General features: G+C 46.5%; 9 protein-coding genes across 9 annotated transcripts; 5 read left to right on the top strand and 4 right to left on the bottom strand.

Moving 5' to 3' along the window:
• Nucleotides 1-29: 29 nt before the first annotated feature.
• Nucleotides 30-2711, bottom strand: HIR2 (Hir2p; the record flags this gene model as incomplete). The annotated part of the gene is made up of 1 exon (XM_022611603.1): nucleotides 30-2711. One exon carries the CDS (start codon nucleotides 2709-2711, stop codon nucleotides 30-32), a length of 2682 nt encoding a protein of 893 aa, XP_022462996.1.
• A 496-nt stretch (nucleotides 2712-3207) lies between these two features.
• CKB2 (casein kinase 2 regulatory subunit CKB2) lies at nucleotides 3208-3969 on the top strand (the record flags this gene model as incomplete). Its single annotated transcript, XM_022611602.1, has 1 exon — nucleotides 3208-3969. The coding sequence occupies one exon, from the start codon at nucleotides 3208-3210 to the stop codon at nucleotides 3967-3969; it is 762 nt and encodes a 253-aa protein (XP_022462995.1).
• Nucleotides 3970-4526: 557 nt separating this feature from the next.
• Nucleotides 4527-5375, top strand: GLO4 (hydroxyacylglutathione hydrolase GLO4; the record flags this gene model as incomplete). The annotated part of the gene is made up of 1 exon (XM_022611601.1): nucleotides 4527-5375. One exon carries the CDS (start codon nucleotides 4527-4529, stop codon nucleotides 5373-5375), a length of 849 nt encoding a protein of 282 aa, XP_022462994.1.
• Nucleotides 5376-5751: 376 nt separating this feature from the next.
• On the top strand, nucleotides 5752-7170 carry CUE5 (ubiquitin-binding protein CUE5; the record flags this gene model as incomplete). The annotated part of the gene is made up of 1 exon (XM_022611600.1): nucleotides 5752-7170. The coding sequence occupies one exon, from the start codon at nucleotides 5752-5754 to the stop codon at nucleotides 7168-7170; it is 1419 nt and encodes a 472-aa protein (XP_022462993.1).
• A 1029-nt stretch (nucleotides 7171-8199) lies between these two features.
• WHI2 (Whi2p) lies at nucleotides 8200-9792 on the top strand (the record flags this gene model as incomplete). Its single annotated transcript, XM_022611599.1, has 1 exon — nucleotides 8200-9792. One exon carries the CDS (start codon nucleotides 8200-8202, stop codon nucleotides 9790-9792), a length of 1593 nt encoding a protein of 530 aa, XP_022462992.1.
• Nucleotides 9793-11164: 1372 nt separating this feature from the next.
• TOM6 (Tom6p) lies at nucleotides 11165-11350 on the top strand (the record flags this gene model as incomplete). Its single annotated transcript, XM_022611598.1, has 1 exon — nucleotides 11165-11350. One exon carries the CDS (start codon nucleotides 11165-11167, stop codon nucleotides 11348-11350), a length of 186 nt encoding a protein of 61 aa, XP_022462991.1.
• Nucleotides 11351-11764: 414 nt separating this feature from the next.
• On the bottom strand, nucleotides 11765-11935 carry PMP3 (Pmp3p; the record flags this gene model as incomplete). Its single annotated transcript, XM_022611597.1, has 1 exon — nucleotides 11765-11935. The coding sequence occupies one exon, from the start codon at nucleotides 11933-11935 to the stop codon at nucleotides 11765-11767; it is 171 nt and encodes a 56-aa protein (XP_022462990.1).
• A 767-nt stretch (nucleotides 11936-12702) lies between these two features.
• Nucleotides 12703-14184, bottom strand: DBP5 (ATP-dependent RNA helicase DBP5; the record flags this gene model as incomplete). Its single annotated transcript, XM_022611596.1, has 1 exon — nucleotides 12703-14184. One exon carries the CDS (start codon nucleotides 14182-14184, stop codon nucleotides 12703-12705), a length of 1482 nt encoding a protein of 493 aa, XP_022462989.1.
• A 569-nt stretch (nucleotides 14185-14753) lies between these two features.
• Nucleotides 14754-16094, bottom strand: STD1 (Std1p; the record flags this gene model as incomplete). Its single annotated transcript, XM_022611595.1, has 1 exon — nucleotides 14754-16094. One exon carries the CDS (start codon nucleotides 16092-16094, stop codon nucleotides 14754-14756), a length of 1341 nt encoding a protein of 446 aa, XP_022462988.1.
• Between the last annotated feature and the right edge of the window lie 672 nt (nucleotides 16095-16766).

Here is a 16766-nt window from a genome sequence, read left to right as displayed (position 1 = left end):
CTCTTGTTTGTGCGAAGATTAGACCAATTTTAGGTTTCATCCGTGACTATACCAAGTGCAGTCGCATATGTCGTGGTCACCCTCTGTACGTGTCTAATCTTTGCACACGCCATCAATATATCTTTCATTGTCTCCTTCCTAGCCACACCAGTAAGTAGCTCTTCTTCAAGTTCTCCTTCGTTGTAGAGCCACTGCAATACATCATCTAATCTATCATCATAACCCAGCTCTCCTAGTCTAATGCAGTATACGATAATTAAGTTGGAAAATTCCTTTCCCTCCTCTAGTTTTAGGGACACCAATATTCTATTCTCCAGATGTGACAACGTTACTATTTCCTCCATGTTTTCGAATCCTTCTTTCATCAGAATTGCCCTAGCAAATCGTTGCAAATTTTTGAGCCGGCTTTTCCGGTTCAATTCATCGTTCGTCTTGCGCTCTATATGGTTGACAATGCTAGAGGTATCGCTTTTCACGTTCCTTACCAGATTCTGTATGTCAGCAGAATTCCAATTCTTGTTACTTTTATTGTTGTCGTCGGCGGCAGTGTTCGCAGTGTCAATCCCCAAAGTGGACGTGTTGTTCATGTCCCAGTATTGAGAGCCGTACGCCCACCAACTGTCACTAATCAGTAGCCAGGTGTCCATATCTTTATCAAAAAGATAACCATCACCGTTACTCAACGTTAAAAGGGGTATTCCGTTGTTTGTCACTGCACACATCGTTATATTTTCCGCTCTTGTCAAAACTTCGTCTGCGTACCGAAGAGATGGATTCAAAACGGGGAAGACAGACGTCACGGGGAAATTTATCGCTCCCTTCTTTATGTTCCAACAATACAACTCACCCAAGCACGTAACACAGAGCAGATGATTTGCACTCGCCTCCAAAAAACTTATAGAGACACCCAATATTAATGGGGGTAGTAGTCTTTTGCCCGCGTCCGAATACACGTACACTGTACCATCTTCTGAACAGCAAGCCCAAAAGAAGTCACCAGACGTACACATTGTTATGAACTTGGGGATGAAATCTTGGAACAGCTGACCCTCTTGTTCTGGAACTTTGGATCTTAGGGTGACTATCGTTGGCTTTTGTTCGTTCCCAGTACCGTTCTTGATGTCGAGTTGCAAGTCTGAGTTTGTAGGGGAGGTGTACTTGAAATTCAGGCGGATTTTAGGTGTCATTAGCCGGATCCTTGAAAACGATACATTTGGTAGAATCAGACCTGTATCTAGGAAATCCATTGGTTCCAACTCGTGTTTCTGCCTTTTCGGTATTATCTCACCGTTAGCGGTTTCCTTGGGCTTACGTTTCAGATCCTTAGGGACACTATATGAGGGCATGTTAAATTCCATCGACGTGCTTTGAGTGACTTTAACGCCTGGGATGCTGGCAGGTTTTGGCGGTGTCGTGTCTGGTGTTTGAGACTTTGAATCCCGATGTTCCATCGTTTTCTTGGTTTTTTCACCAGCAGGTAGAACAGTTGCTTTGGAAAGGCCATTCGTCAAAGCGGGTAGCCCCTTAGTCCCATTGCTCACACCTTCTTCCTCCTTCACTTTTGTGGTGACTTCTGTAGAGTCCAAAATTGGTAACGGTTTATTTTCTTTCTGTAATTGTACTACTGTATCATGCGGTAGGGACTCACCAAGGTCGTTCTGTTGGAATGCAAAAGTGTATAACACATTATCGTCTGAGACTCCAAATAGTGTGAACCCTTGTTCGGACCATATCATGTCATTAATTGGAGATTTCGACACTTGCACGGCGTTGAACAGAGGTCTCATTCTCCTGGTGTTCCATACAAGGATTGTACCCGCAGTGGTACCGGAGGTCGCCAGCAGATTGTACCTCGATTTGATACCCTTTTTCGCGTTTGTCTTTTCGTAAACTGCTGGTGAGTAGGCGACCACTTTGCATGTGCTGGCGGAGGGGGATACGATCGTGCTTGCTATTTTGTAACTGTCGTTTCTATCGAGCAAAACCGTAGCCGTCACGGAAGTGGACGACGTGCCCCTAACAGAGTTCACCACGGGTATGTAATTCCCCTGAGGAGGCATTGAGATATGGTAGTGCAAAGGGTGAACTTGCACAAACTGGTTTAACTTGTTCAATAATTTATAAGCGCCAGTCTTCGCATACTGGTACACTAGTATGCTTCTATCCAAGGTGAATATGGTAAATATCCCCCCCGATGGATCTGTCACACACGTTATCGGCGTCACAGACTCGTCCAATGCAATCTGTTGTATTTTCCGTCCATCTTTAGAATCGTACATTGTAACACAGTTTGGATTGCTGCATAGAACAAACAAAATTCCATTCGTTGGGTCCAATTTAACGTCAGTAATAGCAGACGACGGGGTCGGTACACTGTGGAACACCTTCTGCACTTGTTCTTTCGCTTCCCAGTGCTTCAATTTGAAAACCGCACGCTCCGAAGAGACGAATAGGGTGTCGTCATGGCCGCAGATAAACGCGAAATCTTGCGCTCTTCCTTCCTGGAAGTCAATCTCACCAACAGACAACACCTTCTGTCTCCTGAGATCCTTGACGGAGAGCCTATCGAATGCCGTGTCGACCAGCTCACTCTGTACCCACACTATCACGTGACCGGCGGTTGTCAGCACTAGCAGCTTCCCCTCTATCGAGCAGAGTGCCACCAGCGTCTCGCCCTTTGCCAGCTCCAGAGGGTACTTCAGCAATCTCATTGGCGATCCTTTGCCGTCCCTTTAAACACCGTGGGGAGGAGACCACAGCAACGTGTAACTCCCGTTACTGTTTGCACTCAAAACTGAAAGAAGTCAGAAACGAAACGTTTCGACGAAAAAGAACTCAAAAAAAAGAGGAAGAAGGATTTGAATATTTTTTTGCAGCAACTTTTGGGAGTTTTCGAGAGAGAGAGAGAAGCAGGTTTATTGGAAGGGTGTTGTTTCTGTCTGATCTGTTGGATTCTGTCGGTGTTTTGGAAAGGATCTTTGGAATACTCCAACGGTTGTTATTGTGAAGAGCACTGCATTGAGGTTTTTAGTACCTGTCAGGGTGTGGAGAGAGAGAGAGAGATAAAAGAAAAAGAAGAAATATATCAACTTCTACCGATTGACGGTTTCGTTTTTTGATTGGTGCTTTTGAATAACGGTTTAGTATAGGCTTCCTTTTTATTGTACCACTGGTAAAATTTTCATCTTTTCCAGAATTTAAAACATTATGGCTACGAACGGTACGGGGATGAGGCCCGGCGAAACCAGCACGGCGAGTGTGGACCAGACAATGGATGACACGGATTCGTCAGATTACATGGATATGTGGATTGACTTGTTTCTTGGGAGGAAGGGGAACGAGTACTTCTGCGACATAGATCCGGATTACATTACAGATCGGTTCAACCTGATCAATCTCCAGAAAACCGTTTCCAAGTTTACGCAGGTTATCCAATACATCGTTGACGAGCTCGATGACAACACACTGATGAACATGTCCCCCACGCGGGCAAAACAACTGGACATGGATGCAGCCAAGTTCTACGGGTTAGTCCATGCACGCTACATTATCACGATCAAGGGGTTACAGAAAATGCTGGCCAAGTACAAGGACGCTGATTTCGGTAGATGCCCCAGAGTATACTGCAATTTCCAACCTCTTTTGCCCGTTGGACTGCACGACGTCCCTGGGATGGACTGTGTGAAGTTGTACTGTCCAAGCTGTGAGGATCTGTACATCCCAAAATCAACAAGACACAGCTCTATAGACGGTGCCTATTTTGGCACGTCATTCCCGGGGATGTTTCTACAAGCGTTCCCAGATATCGTACCAAAGCACCCAACAAAAAGATACGTCCCCAAGATATTCGGATTTGAATTGCATAAACAGGCTCAACTGGCCCGCTGGCAGGAGTTGCAGCGCTTGAAACTAGAGAAGAAACTGAAGGGGCTCAGCATCGACCTAAGCAAATCAGGAGGCTACAAATAAGACTATACTTGAACATTTTCTTCACGTCGTTTTACTGTCTTACGTTTGTTTTCTCTTCGGTTTCTCGTCATATCTACCCAAAACAATTTCTGCAACATGCAACAAATCCTTGGTTTGTGAGCGTCGGTTAGTTTGCCTTTTTTCCGTTACTCACCGTATCCTAAACTTAGATTTCCTCTATTTTTCCCAAGCCCGTTTTATACAACAAATAATTTATACTCGCACCATTATGTACCATAATAGAATTCCCCACGATCACCCACAACCCCCAATGACACAGATTCGACACTCGGTTCTTACTGTACCTCTTGCATAGTGTCCACAGGGATAATTTACATATAAAAAGAAGAGATTCTTCTAAAAAATAAGGAAGTGTTGCAGAGACTGGAAGGGTTTCTCTCAGCCAGCTTAGGGCGTTGTTGTTCCATCAACTGTTGATTTGGTTGGTTAATCATACAAGACCTAGTAACAAGCTTTGTTGGTGGGAAGTGAATACTGATATTTTTGTGTTTGTTCGTTTCAAGGGGACCGGTTTAGTTTGCTTCATACACAGTTGTATGCTAAGAAGCTTCGTACGAAAGATGCATGTTAAACCAATTAAAATGAGATGGGGTACAGGTGACAACTACAGTTACCTACTGACCAGCCAGGACCGGACGCACTCCTGGATCATAGACCCAGCGGAGGCAGCTGAAGTGTTGCCAGAATTGGATTCGTTTGAGAAGAAGAGCATCGCTGTGATCGCTAACACACACCACCATTACGACCACTCGGATGGTAATCTGCCCATGCTTACTGAACTTAAGAAGAGTGGGAACGACCACAACATTAAAGTCGTCGGCGGGTCGAAATTGTCCCCTGGTGTCACTGACATCCCAGAACATTTGCATAAATACCAATTAGGGGACATCGAGATACTGTGTATTAGAACACCGTGCCACACACAGGACTCCGTGTGCTATTTTGCGAGAGATACCACCACGAACGAACAGTGCGTCTTTACGGGGGACACGTTGTTTACAGCTGGTTGCGGTAGGTTCTTTGAGGGGAACGGAAAGGAAATGGATGCCGCTTTAAACGACCGGTTGTTGCAGTGCATTGGGGAGCCCTACTGGGGGACAACCAAAGTTTACCCAGGACACGAGTACACCGCGAGCAACGTCAAGTTTGTTCGCAAAGCTATCTACAATTCACCAGGACAGAACAGCGCGTTGGACAGGCTGGAAAGGTTCTGCAAAACGCATGCAGTAACTACTGGTGAGTTTACCTTGCACGATGAGGTCCAGTTTAACCCGTTCATGAGGCTCGACGACCCGGCTGTGCGGGAGGCTGTGGGGGACCCCACTGGCACACTTTCCGGGGCAGAAGTAATGACCAAGCTGAGACAGATGAAGAACTCTATGTAAACTGCTTTGCACATTGCTATTTCTAGCTTGGGAAGGGGGGGGGGGCAGGGCATGGCTCCCCGGCCTCCATAGCTTCTATATACGCAGTAAAAAAAGGTAAAGAATGGAATGAGCACGCACGGCTTTGCAAGCTACCTTTCGCACACAAGGTAGTGACTTAACAACTTGGATACGTTGGTTATTTCATTTACGTACCGACTAATTGAAACACCCCATTTTTAAGTGCATCTGTTGCTGGATAAAGACGATGCTATACAGCTTTTAAGATTGAAATATATATTTACAACTTGATTTTTGACTTATAGATCAGAACATCCCCTTCTTCAGCAGTGTTCAGCTTGTGTACGTCGTAAGATCAGATCACAGGTACAGAGACATGTCTGAATCGGTTAAATCAAAGGAAGCTGTGCCAGAGGACAAGCCTGATGAGCCCGTGGAAACAATCCCATTGGAGGCAACCGAACCGCAAGCGAGTAAAGAAGAGGCCGGCACAAAGGGAGCTCCAGCTATTCAATTGCTGGACCCAGAGCCTAGTGTAGTGGCCAAAGAGGAGTTGAAGGCTGCACCCAAGAGTGGCAATGTTAAAACTGGAGGCAGTGGTGGTGTTGACGGGGAGGAGGACGGTCCACCTTTGCCCGTGAGAAAGGCAGACAATCGTGCCCCTAATGCAGTGGCCACTATGAGGGAGACAGGGGAGAACCCGATCCTGGTGGAATTGAGGGAGGCATTCCCCAATATTGAGGAGCAGTACGTTAAGGCGGTGATCATTGCCTCAGAGGGGGCACTGGACCCGGCGTTTAACGCGCTGCTGTTTTTGTCAGACCCTGAGTCCGGGAAGGACGTCGAGTTGCCTAGCCGGCCGATCCGTAGGGGTGACCCACCGTTGCCGCCGAAGAATACGAAACAGCTCGAGCAAGATGAATTGTTGGCGCGGCAATTGAACGAACAGTATAACAGGGGCCAGGGGGAACGGCCCCCTCGTGGGGGCCATCGTTCAGGACCCCGGATTCGGAGAGAGGATTTCGCGGACGATGCAGCGTACGAGGCACGTCTACGGGACAGGGAGAGAAGGAGACATCACCAGATGAGCGAGAGAGAGTACAGGGAAGTTTACGGGGATGGGGACGAGGACAGCTGGTCGCATTTTGTGGAGAAGGATATCCCCGAGGTCGCTGCTGCTGCGAATCGTTCCCTACAGAACACTGCTACGAGAGTTGGGTCCTGGTTCAGTGGTGTGACGAAATCCTGGATGGGTGAGGAAGAAGGTGGCAACTACGGGCGGAACAACGCAGGTGCTGAGCAATTGGCATATGACAATCAACAGATCCGGGAGCAACAGGAGGCATTGAAGTACTACGAGGCTCGCAAGCAGGAACAGAACTTACCGCAGGCACCCGAGAGACGTAGGTTTAATTCGTTTGGTGCCCGTGCTGGAGAGGATACCCTGGAGAGTCACGGCATCTCTTTGAATACCGGCGAATTATCCGACGACGAGGACATCCCACCGCAATTGCCCTCCAGGGAGAGGACCCACTCGCACACTGGTGACGACGACGACGAAACCAACGAGAGTAAAGTTGTCCCCGAGACGACGTACATCGACACACCGGAGACGAGCAAGGGGAAGAAACAGTGGCAGCCGCTTGCCTCTGAGGCGACTACGACACCTACAAAAGTAAACGCGACGAGTGCACCTGGCACCACTAAGGGCAAGACGGAGGCGAAGACGAAGACCGGTATTGAACTTGACGACCAAGATGACGAGTTCAACATCAACACTGAGGATGAGCTTTAGAACGTACTACTACTACTACTGCTACCATCAATATTATCGTTATCAGAAACAATTTTCACTAATCTTCAGTACTGGAATGATAACAACTATTGTTAGCTATTATCACCGAGTATATTCAGATAATGTAGATAAGTTTAGGTGTTTTGTTTATTCATCAGCAGATAATATATTTATATGGAAATAATGCGGCTTGGACTGCTGACTCTTCGTTCAAGAGTTAGAATACAGAACGTGTCGTCGTCTTGTTGTCTTGCCGTCTCTTTTATGCCTCTTTTAACAGAAAAAATGACGAAAATAGTCGTTTTCTGACGCAGAAATTGCAGTTAAAACGATTAGGGTTTTAACCACTACACTCATTGCACGGTTAGCCTAACGGGCAAGGGAAGAGGACACAGAAACAGAGCTTGTATCGATACAGTGTTAATTTCACAGTGGGATGTGCCGTTGTAATTGTAGTTAAAGTGCTACTAGTTTTTTCTCTCTTTCTCCTGCCCCTATTCAGTAATGCAACCTCCGATTTATTCTACGTAGAGACCGCAAAAACCAGCCAAGTTTCCCATTCACCGTCTTCTTGCATGGCAATCCTTCTGAATATGTAGGTACAAGATAAGGTTTACTACAGGCGTGCTTTGTGGGAGGGAATTCGTTTGCGTTTCCGTAAAGATATTTTTTTTGCGTCTGTCTCTCTCTATATACAGACCCTCTCGCTTTGATACCCCCAGCAGATACCATACACTCACTCTCCCACTCCCACTGCCTCTTCTTACCACGTCGCCCTTCGTTTCGTGCGTGTTTTTATTTTTTTGCGTTAAAAAGACACAGAACGAAAAAACAGAAAAAAGTTGGTGAAAATTTGCAATTGGAGGAAGAGAGAGATAAAGGACGTGTGACGACAGAGAAGCAAGTAACGCACGAGTCGTTGTGTTTGTGTGTGACGGTTGGGAATCGGCTGTGGTGCAGTTACGAACAGAGGGCTGTGCATTGTGTTGTAGGTTGGTTGGTTGATTGAATCGCACAAGAGCAGTTGCAATGCAGAATATAATCACACAGGTGCCCCAGAGCGGCGGCGGGTCCGGGAGTCCGCTCCTGCAGGATCCACGGTACGGAGGGGATCCGAACCAGAACTATTACGAGAGCGGGGACGATGCGTACGGGAGTTCGCTGATCCATTTGAACATACAGGAGAACCACTACTTCATCACGCGGGACCAGTTGATGTCGTTGCCCGAATCCCTGCTGCTGTGTTTGTTCCCCTCCGGTGTGTTTCTGGATAGGGATGGGCAAATCATCACGAATTTGACTCCAGAGGACGAGGTGTACATTGTCAATTTCGCACCGGACTGCTTCGAGTACATCATGGAGGTTTTCACGAAGGCGCACGACGACTTGGTGAACCACCCAGTAGAGAAACTGTTTGAAAGGAGTAGTTCCAACAACTTGGTCAAGTCAGCGAAGGGGTTCTTCGGGTTTGGGAGCGGCAATAGTAACAACAACAGTGGCACAGAATCCATCTCTTCAGGGAAGGCCGGCGAACACGACCTGTTGCACCAGAACCCGGTTATTATAGTGCTTCGCGAGGACCTGGACTACTACTGCGTTCCGCGGGAGAAGTTCGAATTTGAGGCCGCTGCGAACCCGAACTTGACGCAGGAGCAGATCAACGACAACAATGACGACTTATTGCATCATTTCATGGCACAGGTGAAAGTAGCTGCGGGCAGTTACTTGAGCGACAAGAGTTCGATATTTCAGGGGCTCTTCTCGTCGAACAGACTGAAGTACCAGAACTACGATATCAGGAAACCTGTCGACGCGCGGAAGGAGAAGAAACTGGGGCCAGCGGAACAGCACCTCATGGACATGCTTTGCTCGTCTGGGTTTGATGAGAAGTCACAGTGGGGGAACAGGACACAGGAGGGGGGCAAGACAGTGATCAGCTCTTTGTCCCTTTGTAGATTGGCCAACGAGACTACACAGGAATTCAGGGACACATTGGAGGAGGTTAAATCCCAGTGGCTCAAGGAACGTGCAATCCAACTCCAGAACATGGAGGACAACAACGCTAATAAATTGACCCCAACGTCCTCGTCAAGGTCCCTCAAAAACTACATATCGGGGAACAACAGTAACAGTAACACGGTGCTGACCCCGATGAGAAGTTCTGCCACTACGACAGGGATCACTAACAACTTAGCGTCGACGACAAGCAACGTCATCACGGGCACAAAGGGCAAGGAGAAGAGGAAGTCTCGGCTGTCCGCGCTGGCGAACAACGTACGCATGCAGTCCCAATCGCGGAGCAACTCTCAGGCAAGAGCTGCAAGCAACGGTTCCCTCGGGGAGATGCCCAGAGTGTACGACCTGGTACCGAAACCGGATATAAACGCTAAACTGCTGCTGTTTTGGAGGAAACCCGCTCGGAAGTGTTGGTGGGGAGATGAGGAGATAGACCTGGACGTGGAAATCTACGGGGATTGGGCCGATAAAGAGCATCGCACGATGCGGCTGAAACTGCCCGCCAGTGCAGACATAGAGACTGAACTGAACAAAGTACGCGTACCCGTACGACTACATATCCGTCGGGTGTGGACGTTAGAATTGAGTGTCATTGGTGTACAGTGAGTTGCAAAAGTCGTGACAGCATAGTATACTATCGATGGCTCCTCTCCGGTACCGTCTATCTTCGTTCTTTTCCCTTTTTTTTGTTGATTGTTCCCATCCATACCTTCGCATACTACCACAATTGTGCGTGTATGTGTTTTTTTGTTAAATGTATAGACGAAACATCGAGGATTGAAAAGACATCCATTTATTACGTACTACTATACTCGAATTGCACAAGAGTGGGCTTATCGTAGCCCCAATCTGCAATCGATCTTAATTGAACAGTCGCCTCGTACGGCACGGTACAAAAAGAAAAACTGAGAAAAAAAAAAGACATGACTACAAGAAGTTCCATTGTGTCACTATTTAATGATGGGACGGTTGCTTCCCTGGAGGTCAGACTTCCATCAAGCAAGTTGAGTGGGGATACACAAGCTATTTAGATGGCTTTATAAGTGAGACTATAACATTCACTAACTTAAATACAAAAACATAACACAGGAAGAGGTGGGAATACTGGGAATTAAAAGAAAAATTGAACTTGCTGCAAGATATGATAGGATCGCTTCCTTTGCAAGTATTTGCTGTGCTGTCGTACTGCATCCGGATGACAGCGTACGTCGGGTGTCTCGGTGTGCTGGTCCCCGTCTCGATGTTTTATTTGCTAGATCTTGGATTGTACGTATACCGTCTGGTCCGGTACTACGCTCGCTGTTTGCAGTACGAAGTCAAGAGAAGGCACGCATCGAGGCGACATTCGGGGATCAACACCAAAATGTATACACATCAAAGTCAGGAACGGAGGCCTGAGTACAGAAACAAGACTGCTAGTGTACGACTGTCCGAGGCGGACACGGGGGAAAAGCAGTCCGTGGCCGTGGTTAAGCACGCTATTAGGAGGTTGTACACCAGGTTTTCGAATCACTGAACCGCTGCCATCTTTTATTCTCTTTTTTTCGCTTGCTGCAAGTATTCCGAGAGACACTTGGCATTTGCAGATGCACCTAGCGATCAACATTATAGCTATTCATTATTGTAGTGGCGGGGAGCAAACCCCCTCACATGGATCAAATTAAAAAACGGTAAGGGACATAAGTGAAAAGACATTTTATATAACAGTTGATCTACACACCACAGATCCTCACTGTGGTCCCATCACACATTTAAATGTACTCATCTAATCTATCATTGTAACCCTCAGGTTGCCCAGTGCTCATGGGGGAGGGCATCGGTCCCGTTTGCAAAGTTATCGCTATACACGATCTCCGTGTAAGGTGATGTTTTTTGTGAGTAAGAAACAACAAAACCGGTTGAAAGAGGAACCGCAAAAGAGAGAACGTGTGTTCGAGGCTGTTGTTGAAGGCATATCAAAGAAGTATACTGTGTCGCGATGTCTGCAATGTTTGGAATGCCAGGTTTGGGTGATGCGGGTGCTGCCCCAAAGCAACCCAAGAGCAAATTCGAGCAGTTCAAGGAAACCCCCGCGTACACTGTGTTATTGAACGGTACCCTTTTCGTTGCTGGGATATGTTTCATCCAGTCTCCACTGATGGAAATGTTGGCCCCACAACTATGAGAGCACTCTGTGCCTCATCTGTACATACACCCACCCACTATATATATATATATAACGACAATTTACAACAGAAACATGTGTAAGTATATGCTGCCATGGATGAACTTAACGTTTCCACGGCTTGAAATAGTAAGGGTAATCCAATAAAGCCTTGTATTAAAAATATATTAGTTTTCTCGAGAATGCGAGAAAGGTGTGGCTGTTGCTATATATATATACATATACTATTGGCATCAATAACTGCGACAGAAATGGAACTGACAACACTTTCTGAAAAGACGGAGAAACAGAAGTTAGAAATAAAAAGGAAAAAGAAGAGATCCACCTCCAGCCCTACTTCGAAAAAGCAGAGCTAATAGCATCCGTTAATCGGGAATAGCGGGCGGACCGAGTACAGCACGCAATTTTAGCTGTTTAATCCTCTTGCAAAACGATGTATAGCGCGTATAGCATACCTGGGAAGAAAGCACAGATAGTTAGGACAATGTCCACTATACAGGCGGTACCCCATCCCTTAACTAGATAGACGGAGACAGGAGGTAGGAAGAGAGCTAATATAATGTTGATAACCTTGGAAGAGTCCATTATGTGTGTGTTGTTGTGTGTTGTTGTGTGTGTGTGTGTGTGTGTGTGGCTAAACAACTACACACCTTCGACTAACGGAAAACTCAGGGACATTCCCGAATATCAAGTAATCGCTCATTCCTTTATATACTCGCGTTCTGTTTTCGGCACTGTTTTTTTCCTTCTCTTCCCTGACTTTTTCCGTTTTATGTTGTTTTCTGCTTCTATAAGCGGAAAGACAATGCGTCGGCGCCACTGAGGGAAACGGGTAAACACATGCATAGAGCGGTATCCCGGAAACCCGGTAAAAGCAGTTCTCTTGGCCCCTTTAACGACGGAGACTACCGAGCCGCGGTACACACCAGTGTCTTGTCCCTCTGTAGCGGTGTACACGTCCGTGGCGTAAGTTTCCCTCTTGCGTTAGACAGCGGCTCCCCTTTTCTCGGGCAATCCACACCCACACCCTGCAGCTTCTGGGCGGTTTTACACCGGTGATGAGGTCCCTTCAAGAAGCGGATATATAGGGGGGGAGGCAGATTGGTTATTATGTAGGAGGGCGACGCTGTACCGTTAGGTAAGCGTCTCGGGCGAAGGTCCCAGATCTGGCTGTTTGAGTGGAGCCGGTGGAGCCGGTGGACCCTCCCGTCCGCGTTCGGTCGGGCTCTGCGCATATGTATATGTAAGTAAGTCTTGAGTACGTAATTTTGCAGAACACATGCGCTGCTGTCGATTAATTATATGGTGCTGGGGTAGGGGGGGAAGGGGGGATGACAGCGGTACGCAGGTTTTCATTCCTTTAACACCTTTTTGACGATCTCTTCGACCTCGTCCCAGTCGTCAGTAGGAACACGCGTCATCTCAATGTCGCCAAAGTATTTTTGAATAGTCGAAAGCGTGTTGAAGGATTTCTTGTCCGAGACAAACGAGATGGCCACACCTCTTCTCCCAAACCTACCGGTTCTCCCGATCCGGTGTATGTACGTCGCAGGGTCAGCATCGCCGTTCGCCAGAGTAGGTAAATCGTAGTTCACCACCATGGACACAGAGGGGATATCGATACCACGCGCCAACACGTTGGTCGTGATTAACACTTTGGATCTGCCCTCTCGGAAATCATCAATTAATCTATCTCTATCCTGACTCTGCAAATCACCGTGCAAAATGGATACTTGGTGACCCTCCTGTTTCAACCTGGCGTACAACACATTGGCGGTCTTCTTCGTCTGTACGAAGATGATAGATGACCCAATGGTCAATAACCCATAAAGCTCGCACAGAACCTCGTACTTATGCTTCTCATCGTTACAGTCCATGTACAACTGCTTGATCGCCTTCACATTGACCTCGTTTCTTTGTAATTCCAAAGTGTTCGCCTCGGGGACCACTTTCTTCGCGTATGAACGCACTTGTTCAGCGAAAGTAGCACTGAATAACACAAGTTGCGCGTTCTTTGGTAAGAACTTTTTCACACGTAAACACTGATCCCCTAGACCTTGCTTGTCCAACATGTTGTCCGCCTCGTCAAGTACAAAAATCTTGACAGAGTTCACGTCAAGCCGCTTCCTACGCATCAGGTCTAATATGGTACCGGGCGTACCAACAACGATATGCGCCAGAATCTGCTGGCCCTTCTCAAAGGAATCAGGGACAATCAGCTGGGATTTGATCTTGGTGAACTTGCCCATCTCTTGGATGACTTCTAGTGTCTGCCTCGCCAATTCTCTCGAGGGGGCTAGACAGATAGCTTGGCAACACTCCCCAAGAGATAAATCCACCCGGGAAAGCATCGTTAGCGAGAAGGCAGCAGTCTTACCGGTACCGGATTGGGATTGCGCAATCATGTTCTTCGGAGGGTTATGCAACAGCAGGGGGAGAGCTCTCTCCTGGATCTTGGAAGGTTTTTGGAACTTCATAGCATAGACACCCTTCAGTAACTCAGGGGTCAACCCTAGCTGGTCAAAAGACTTCACACTGAACAGCGGCGAGTTCGGATCAGCTTGGATATCGGCCAGCTTCACTTTCACTTCATATTCAGAATTGACTAGATTCGAGTCCTCCTCTGCAACTTTCTTCTTAGGTTCCCCCTTCTTGTCATCGTCTGACACCTTCACTTCGGATTTCTTGTCAATGTTGGCAGCGTGTTTCTTCTTCTCAGCTGCAATTCTATCCGCGAGCGAGGAAGACGCATTGGATGGCGCCTTCTTTTCTGCTTCATCAATTTTCAAAGATGCTAGTAAATCAGCAGCATTCTCCTTGCTGGAATCAGACATTGCGTTTTTTGTTTGCGCCTATATAAAGTAGTCTGGCCCTCTTTAGAATAGATACAGCCATGTATGGGGATACAATAAGTGGACATCGCTACAATACATCTTACTTTTATTTTTTTATTCCAGAAGAAATTTGAGATCGAAAAAGAAGAAGAACGACTTTTTTAAGGAAAGGGTCCATTCGGGTAAGAAACTACACTAAATAACAGTTGAACCACAAGGTTAACAGTGCAGCTACTGCAGGAAGTACGCTTGAAAATTACTACTAGGTGGGATTTTTAAAGCAGTTCTAGTTTCTTTTGTAGCACCCATGGCTTCAGGGGTATTCTCTGATCTACGATCTTAATAAGTTTTTAAATATGCTGGCTGGACAAGGTAATACTTGTCCAGTTATAATTTTTTATTACTTAATAGTTATGAATGTTATCTATATTTAATTATGAACTTAAATTATTCATGGGATTGAATATTTGTTCATGTCGCAGTGAGTCTGCATTTCTTCGATGCCTGAATATTAGTGGAGTGGAGGGCGAAGGAAATCCACTACGGAACGTATATTTTTGACAACGTGTTTATTTCACACAATCCGGCTTCCAATCAAGCCCCAATCTCTGGTATACCTGAGTCTGGCAGTGAGCCCATATATTAGCTTTCTCCTCTGGAGTCAACGAAATTTTCTGTCCTTGATCGTTATGAAACTCGTTCATCTCTCCCTGAGTCGTTGCGCTACTATTGGCCTGTTGAGAGCTGTTGTGAAGGTTTTTCATTAGGGTCATTTTCAGTAGATTGTTTTGCATGGCTTTCCTTGACGGTATCATTTTTGGTGGAGGCATATCCGGTCTCTTTAGATTCGACTGCTGAAGTTTCCATTTCCTGTACTCGGAGCATCTTTGCTTGAAGTCGAAGCGACATTGAGCCTCCACTGCGACGTTCAGTAGATAATTCTCTATGATGTTTCTCCATTCCGGTTTACTCAAATGCATTACAGCCTCATTGCGGCCCGTCATTTGCTCATGTCTCTTCCGTGCCGCAGCAACTGTATATTTGGCACTGGTTAGTTTGAATTCGTAATCCAGGTGTGCCTCCAAGTAAAGATCTGAACTGACTAGAGTCGTTATGATACAGTTATCAGTTGCGTTTAGTGGCAGTAATTGCAGTCTGAATTGGGGCAAGTTTGGTCCACTCGTGGTTACCTCAGGTAACTGGCTGCCCCATTCCGGTCGCGACTTCTCTACAATCAGTAAAGACCTTATATCGTTGAGATCCCAGTCCAGCAGTTCCCTCTTCGTAAAGCTCGGTCTGCCGTTGGGCAGCACTGTCGTCGGATCCGACATCAATACTTCGGCTGTGTACATGTCAAAGAATGTCTTCGGTAGAGCCTCCTCTAGTGTCACATGTGTAATGAATTTCGCAGTTGTGATCTCGCATGTGCTTACAGGCGTCAGGCCAATGTCTCCACTCGATTGTGTGAACATCGTGGATGGATGCGAAAAGATACTCGATTGGTACGAGGATGCATCGTCTGACGCTAGACTCCTGTGATCAATACTTGCACGATCGTTCGTGTTTCTTGACGTCACTGACCTACTGCTCGTATGAGACGAGGACCTTGCAGACCTAACATTATTGCTGTTTGGTGGGAGTAACCTCTTTCTAATCTCAGACCTTGCTCTGTCCGCATACTCTGGTGGGGCGCTGACAAAATCAGTGCCATTTTTGTTCAGCTGCTGCTGCTGGAGTGCTGTTGGATCATACATGGAGGGTGCACCCGTCATGATAGAATGTTCTGAATTATTTTCTTCCACAATCGGTTGTAAGCCGATGTTATTACTTTGTGTGTCTGAATTTTTCTTTGAATGTTTCCTTTGAAGCACTTGGCTCATTAGAGTCGCTGGTGGCGGTGAAACAAACATCTTGTGAAGTGTTTTCGAAAGACTTTAGCCCAGCTGGGAAGAGAAGAATAATCCGATACAAAATAAAAAACCGTAGACGCTCTAAGCTATTCTTTTGTGACCTGTTTCTAGCTCCTAATATTGAACGAAAGAATAAGAAAAAAGTAACAACCCTCGTACCGATCGCCAGGTGTATTCCGGTACTAAAAGTGGCCTTTCTCTTTCGTTTCTTTATTTCGGTTACTAACAGTCAAACCTCTGTAGTTGTCACCTTTAATGAGTGTGCTTTTGTAGTAAATCGTTGACGAAGTCAACCAAGAATGAAAGTAACGGAGGTGCAAGCCAGGAGTTGTAGGGAAGGAAAGAAAAATAAATATTCCCTCTTTGCATGTTGAGTCGCAGGCTCTCTATTAAAATAATGCCCGTCACGGACGGAACTAATAAAGGAAAAACAGGCAGCAACACAAAAACTCTCGAAAGGGAGGAAAAACCAGACCCGGAACATCCCGTCCAGAATTTTACAAAAAAACAAAAAAAAAAGAGCGAAGATAATACCGCAGGATATATATTAATCCGCGTGTCCGGACAAATTACGGAAAATGGTGCCACCTTTTCTTATGTTAGCGCAGATGAAGCCGGAGAAACAAGAAAAACCCGCCCTGTCCGCCAACTTACGCAGAGAACAATGCTTCC

Source organism: Huiozyma naganishii, chromosome 2, assembly GCF_000348985.1.
Source record: "Huiozyma naganishii CBS 8797 chromosome 2, complete genome".
NCBI lineage: Eukaryota > Fungi > Ascomycota > Saccharomycetes > Saccharomycetales > Saccharomycetaceae > Huiozyma > Huiozyma naganishii.
The sequence above is the reverse complement of the archived record's forward strand: the minus strand, read 5'-3'. Positions and strand labels throughout refer to the sequence as shown.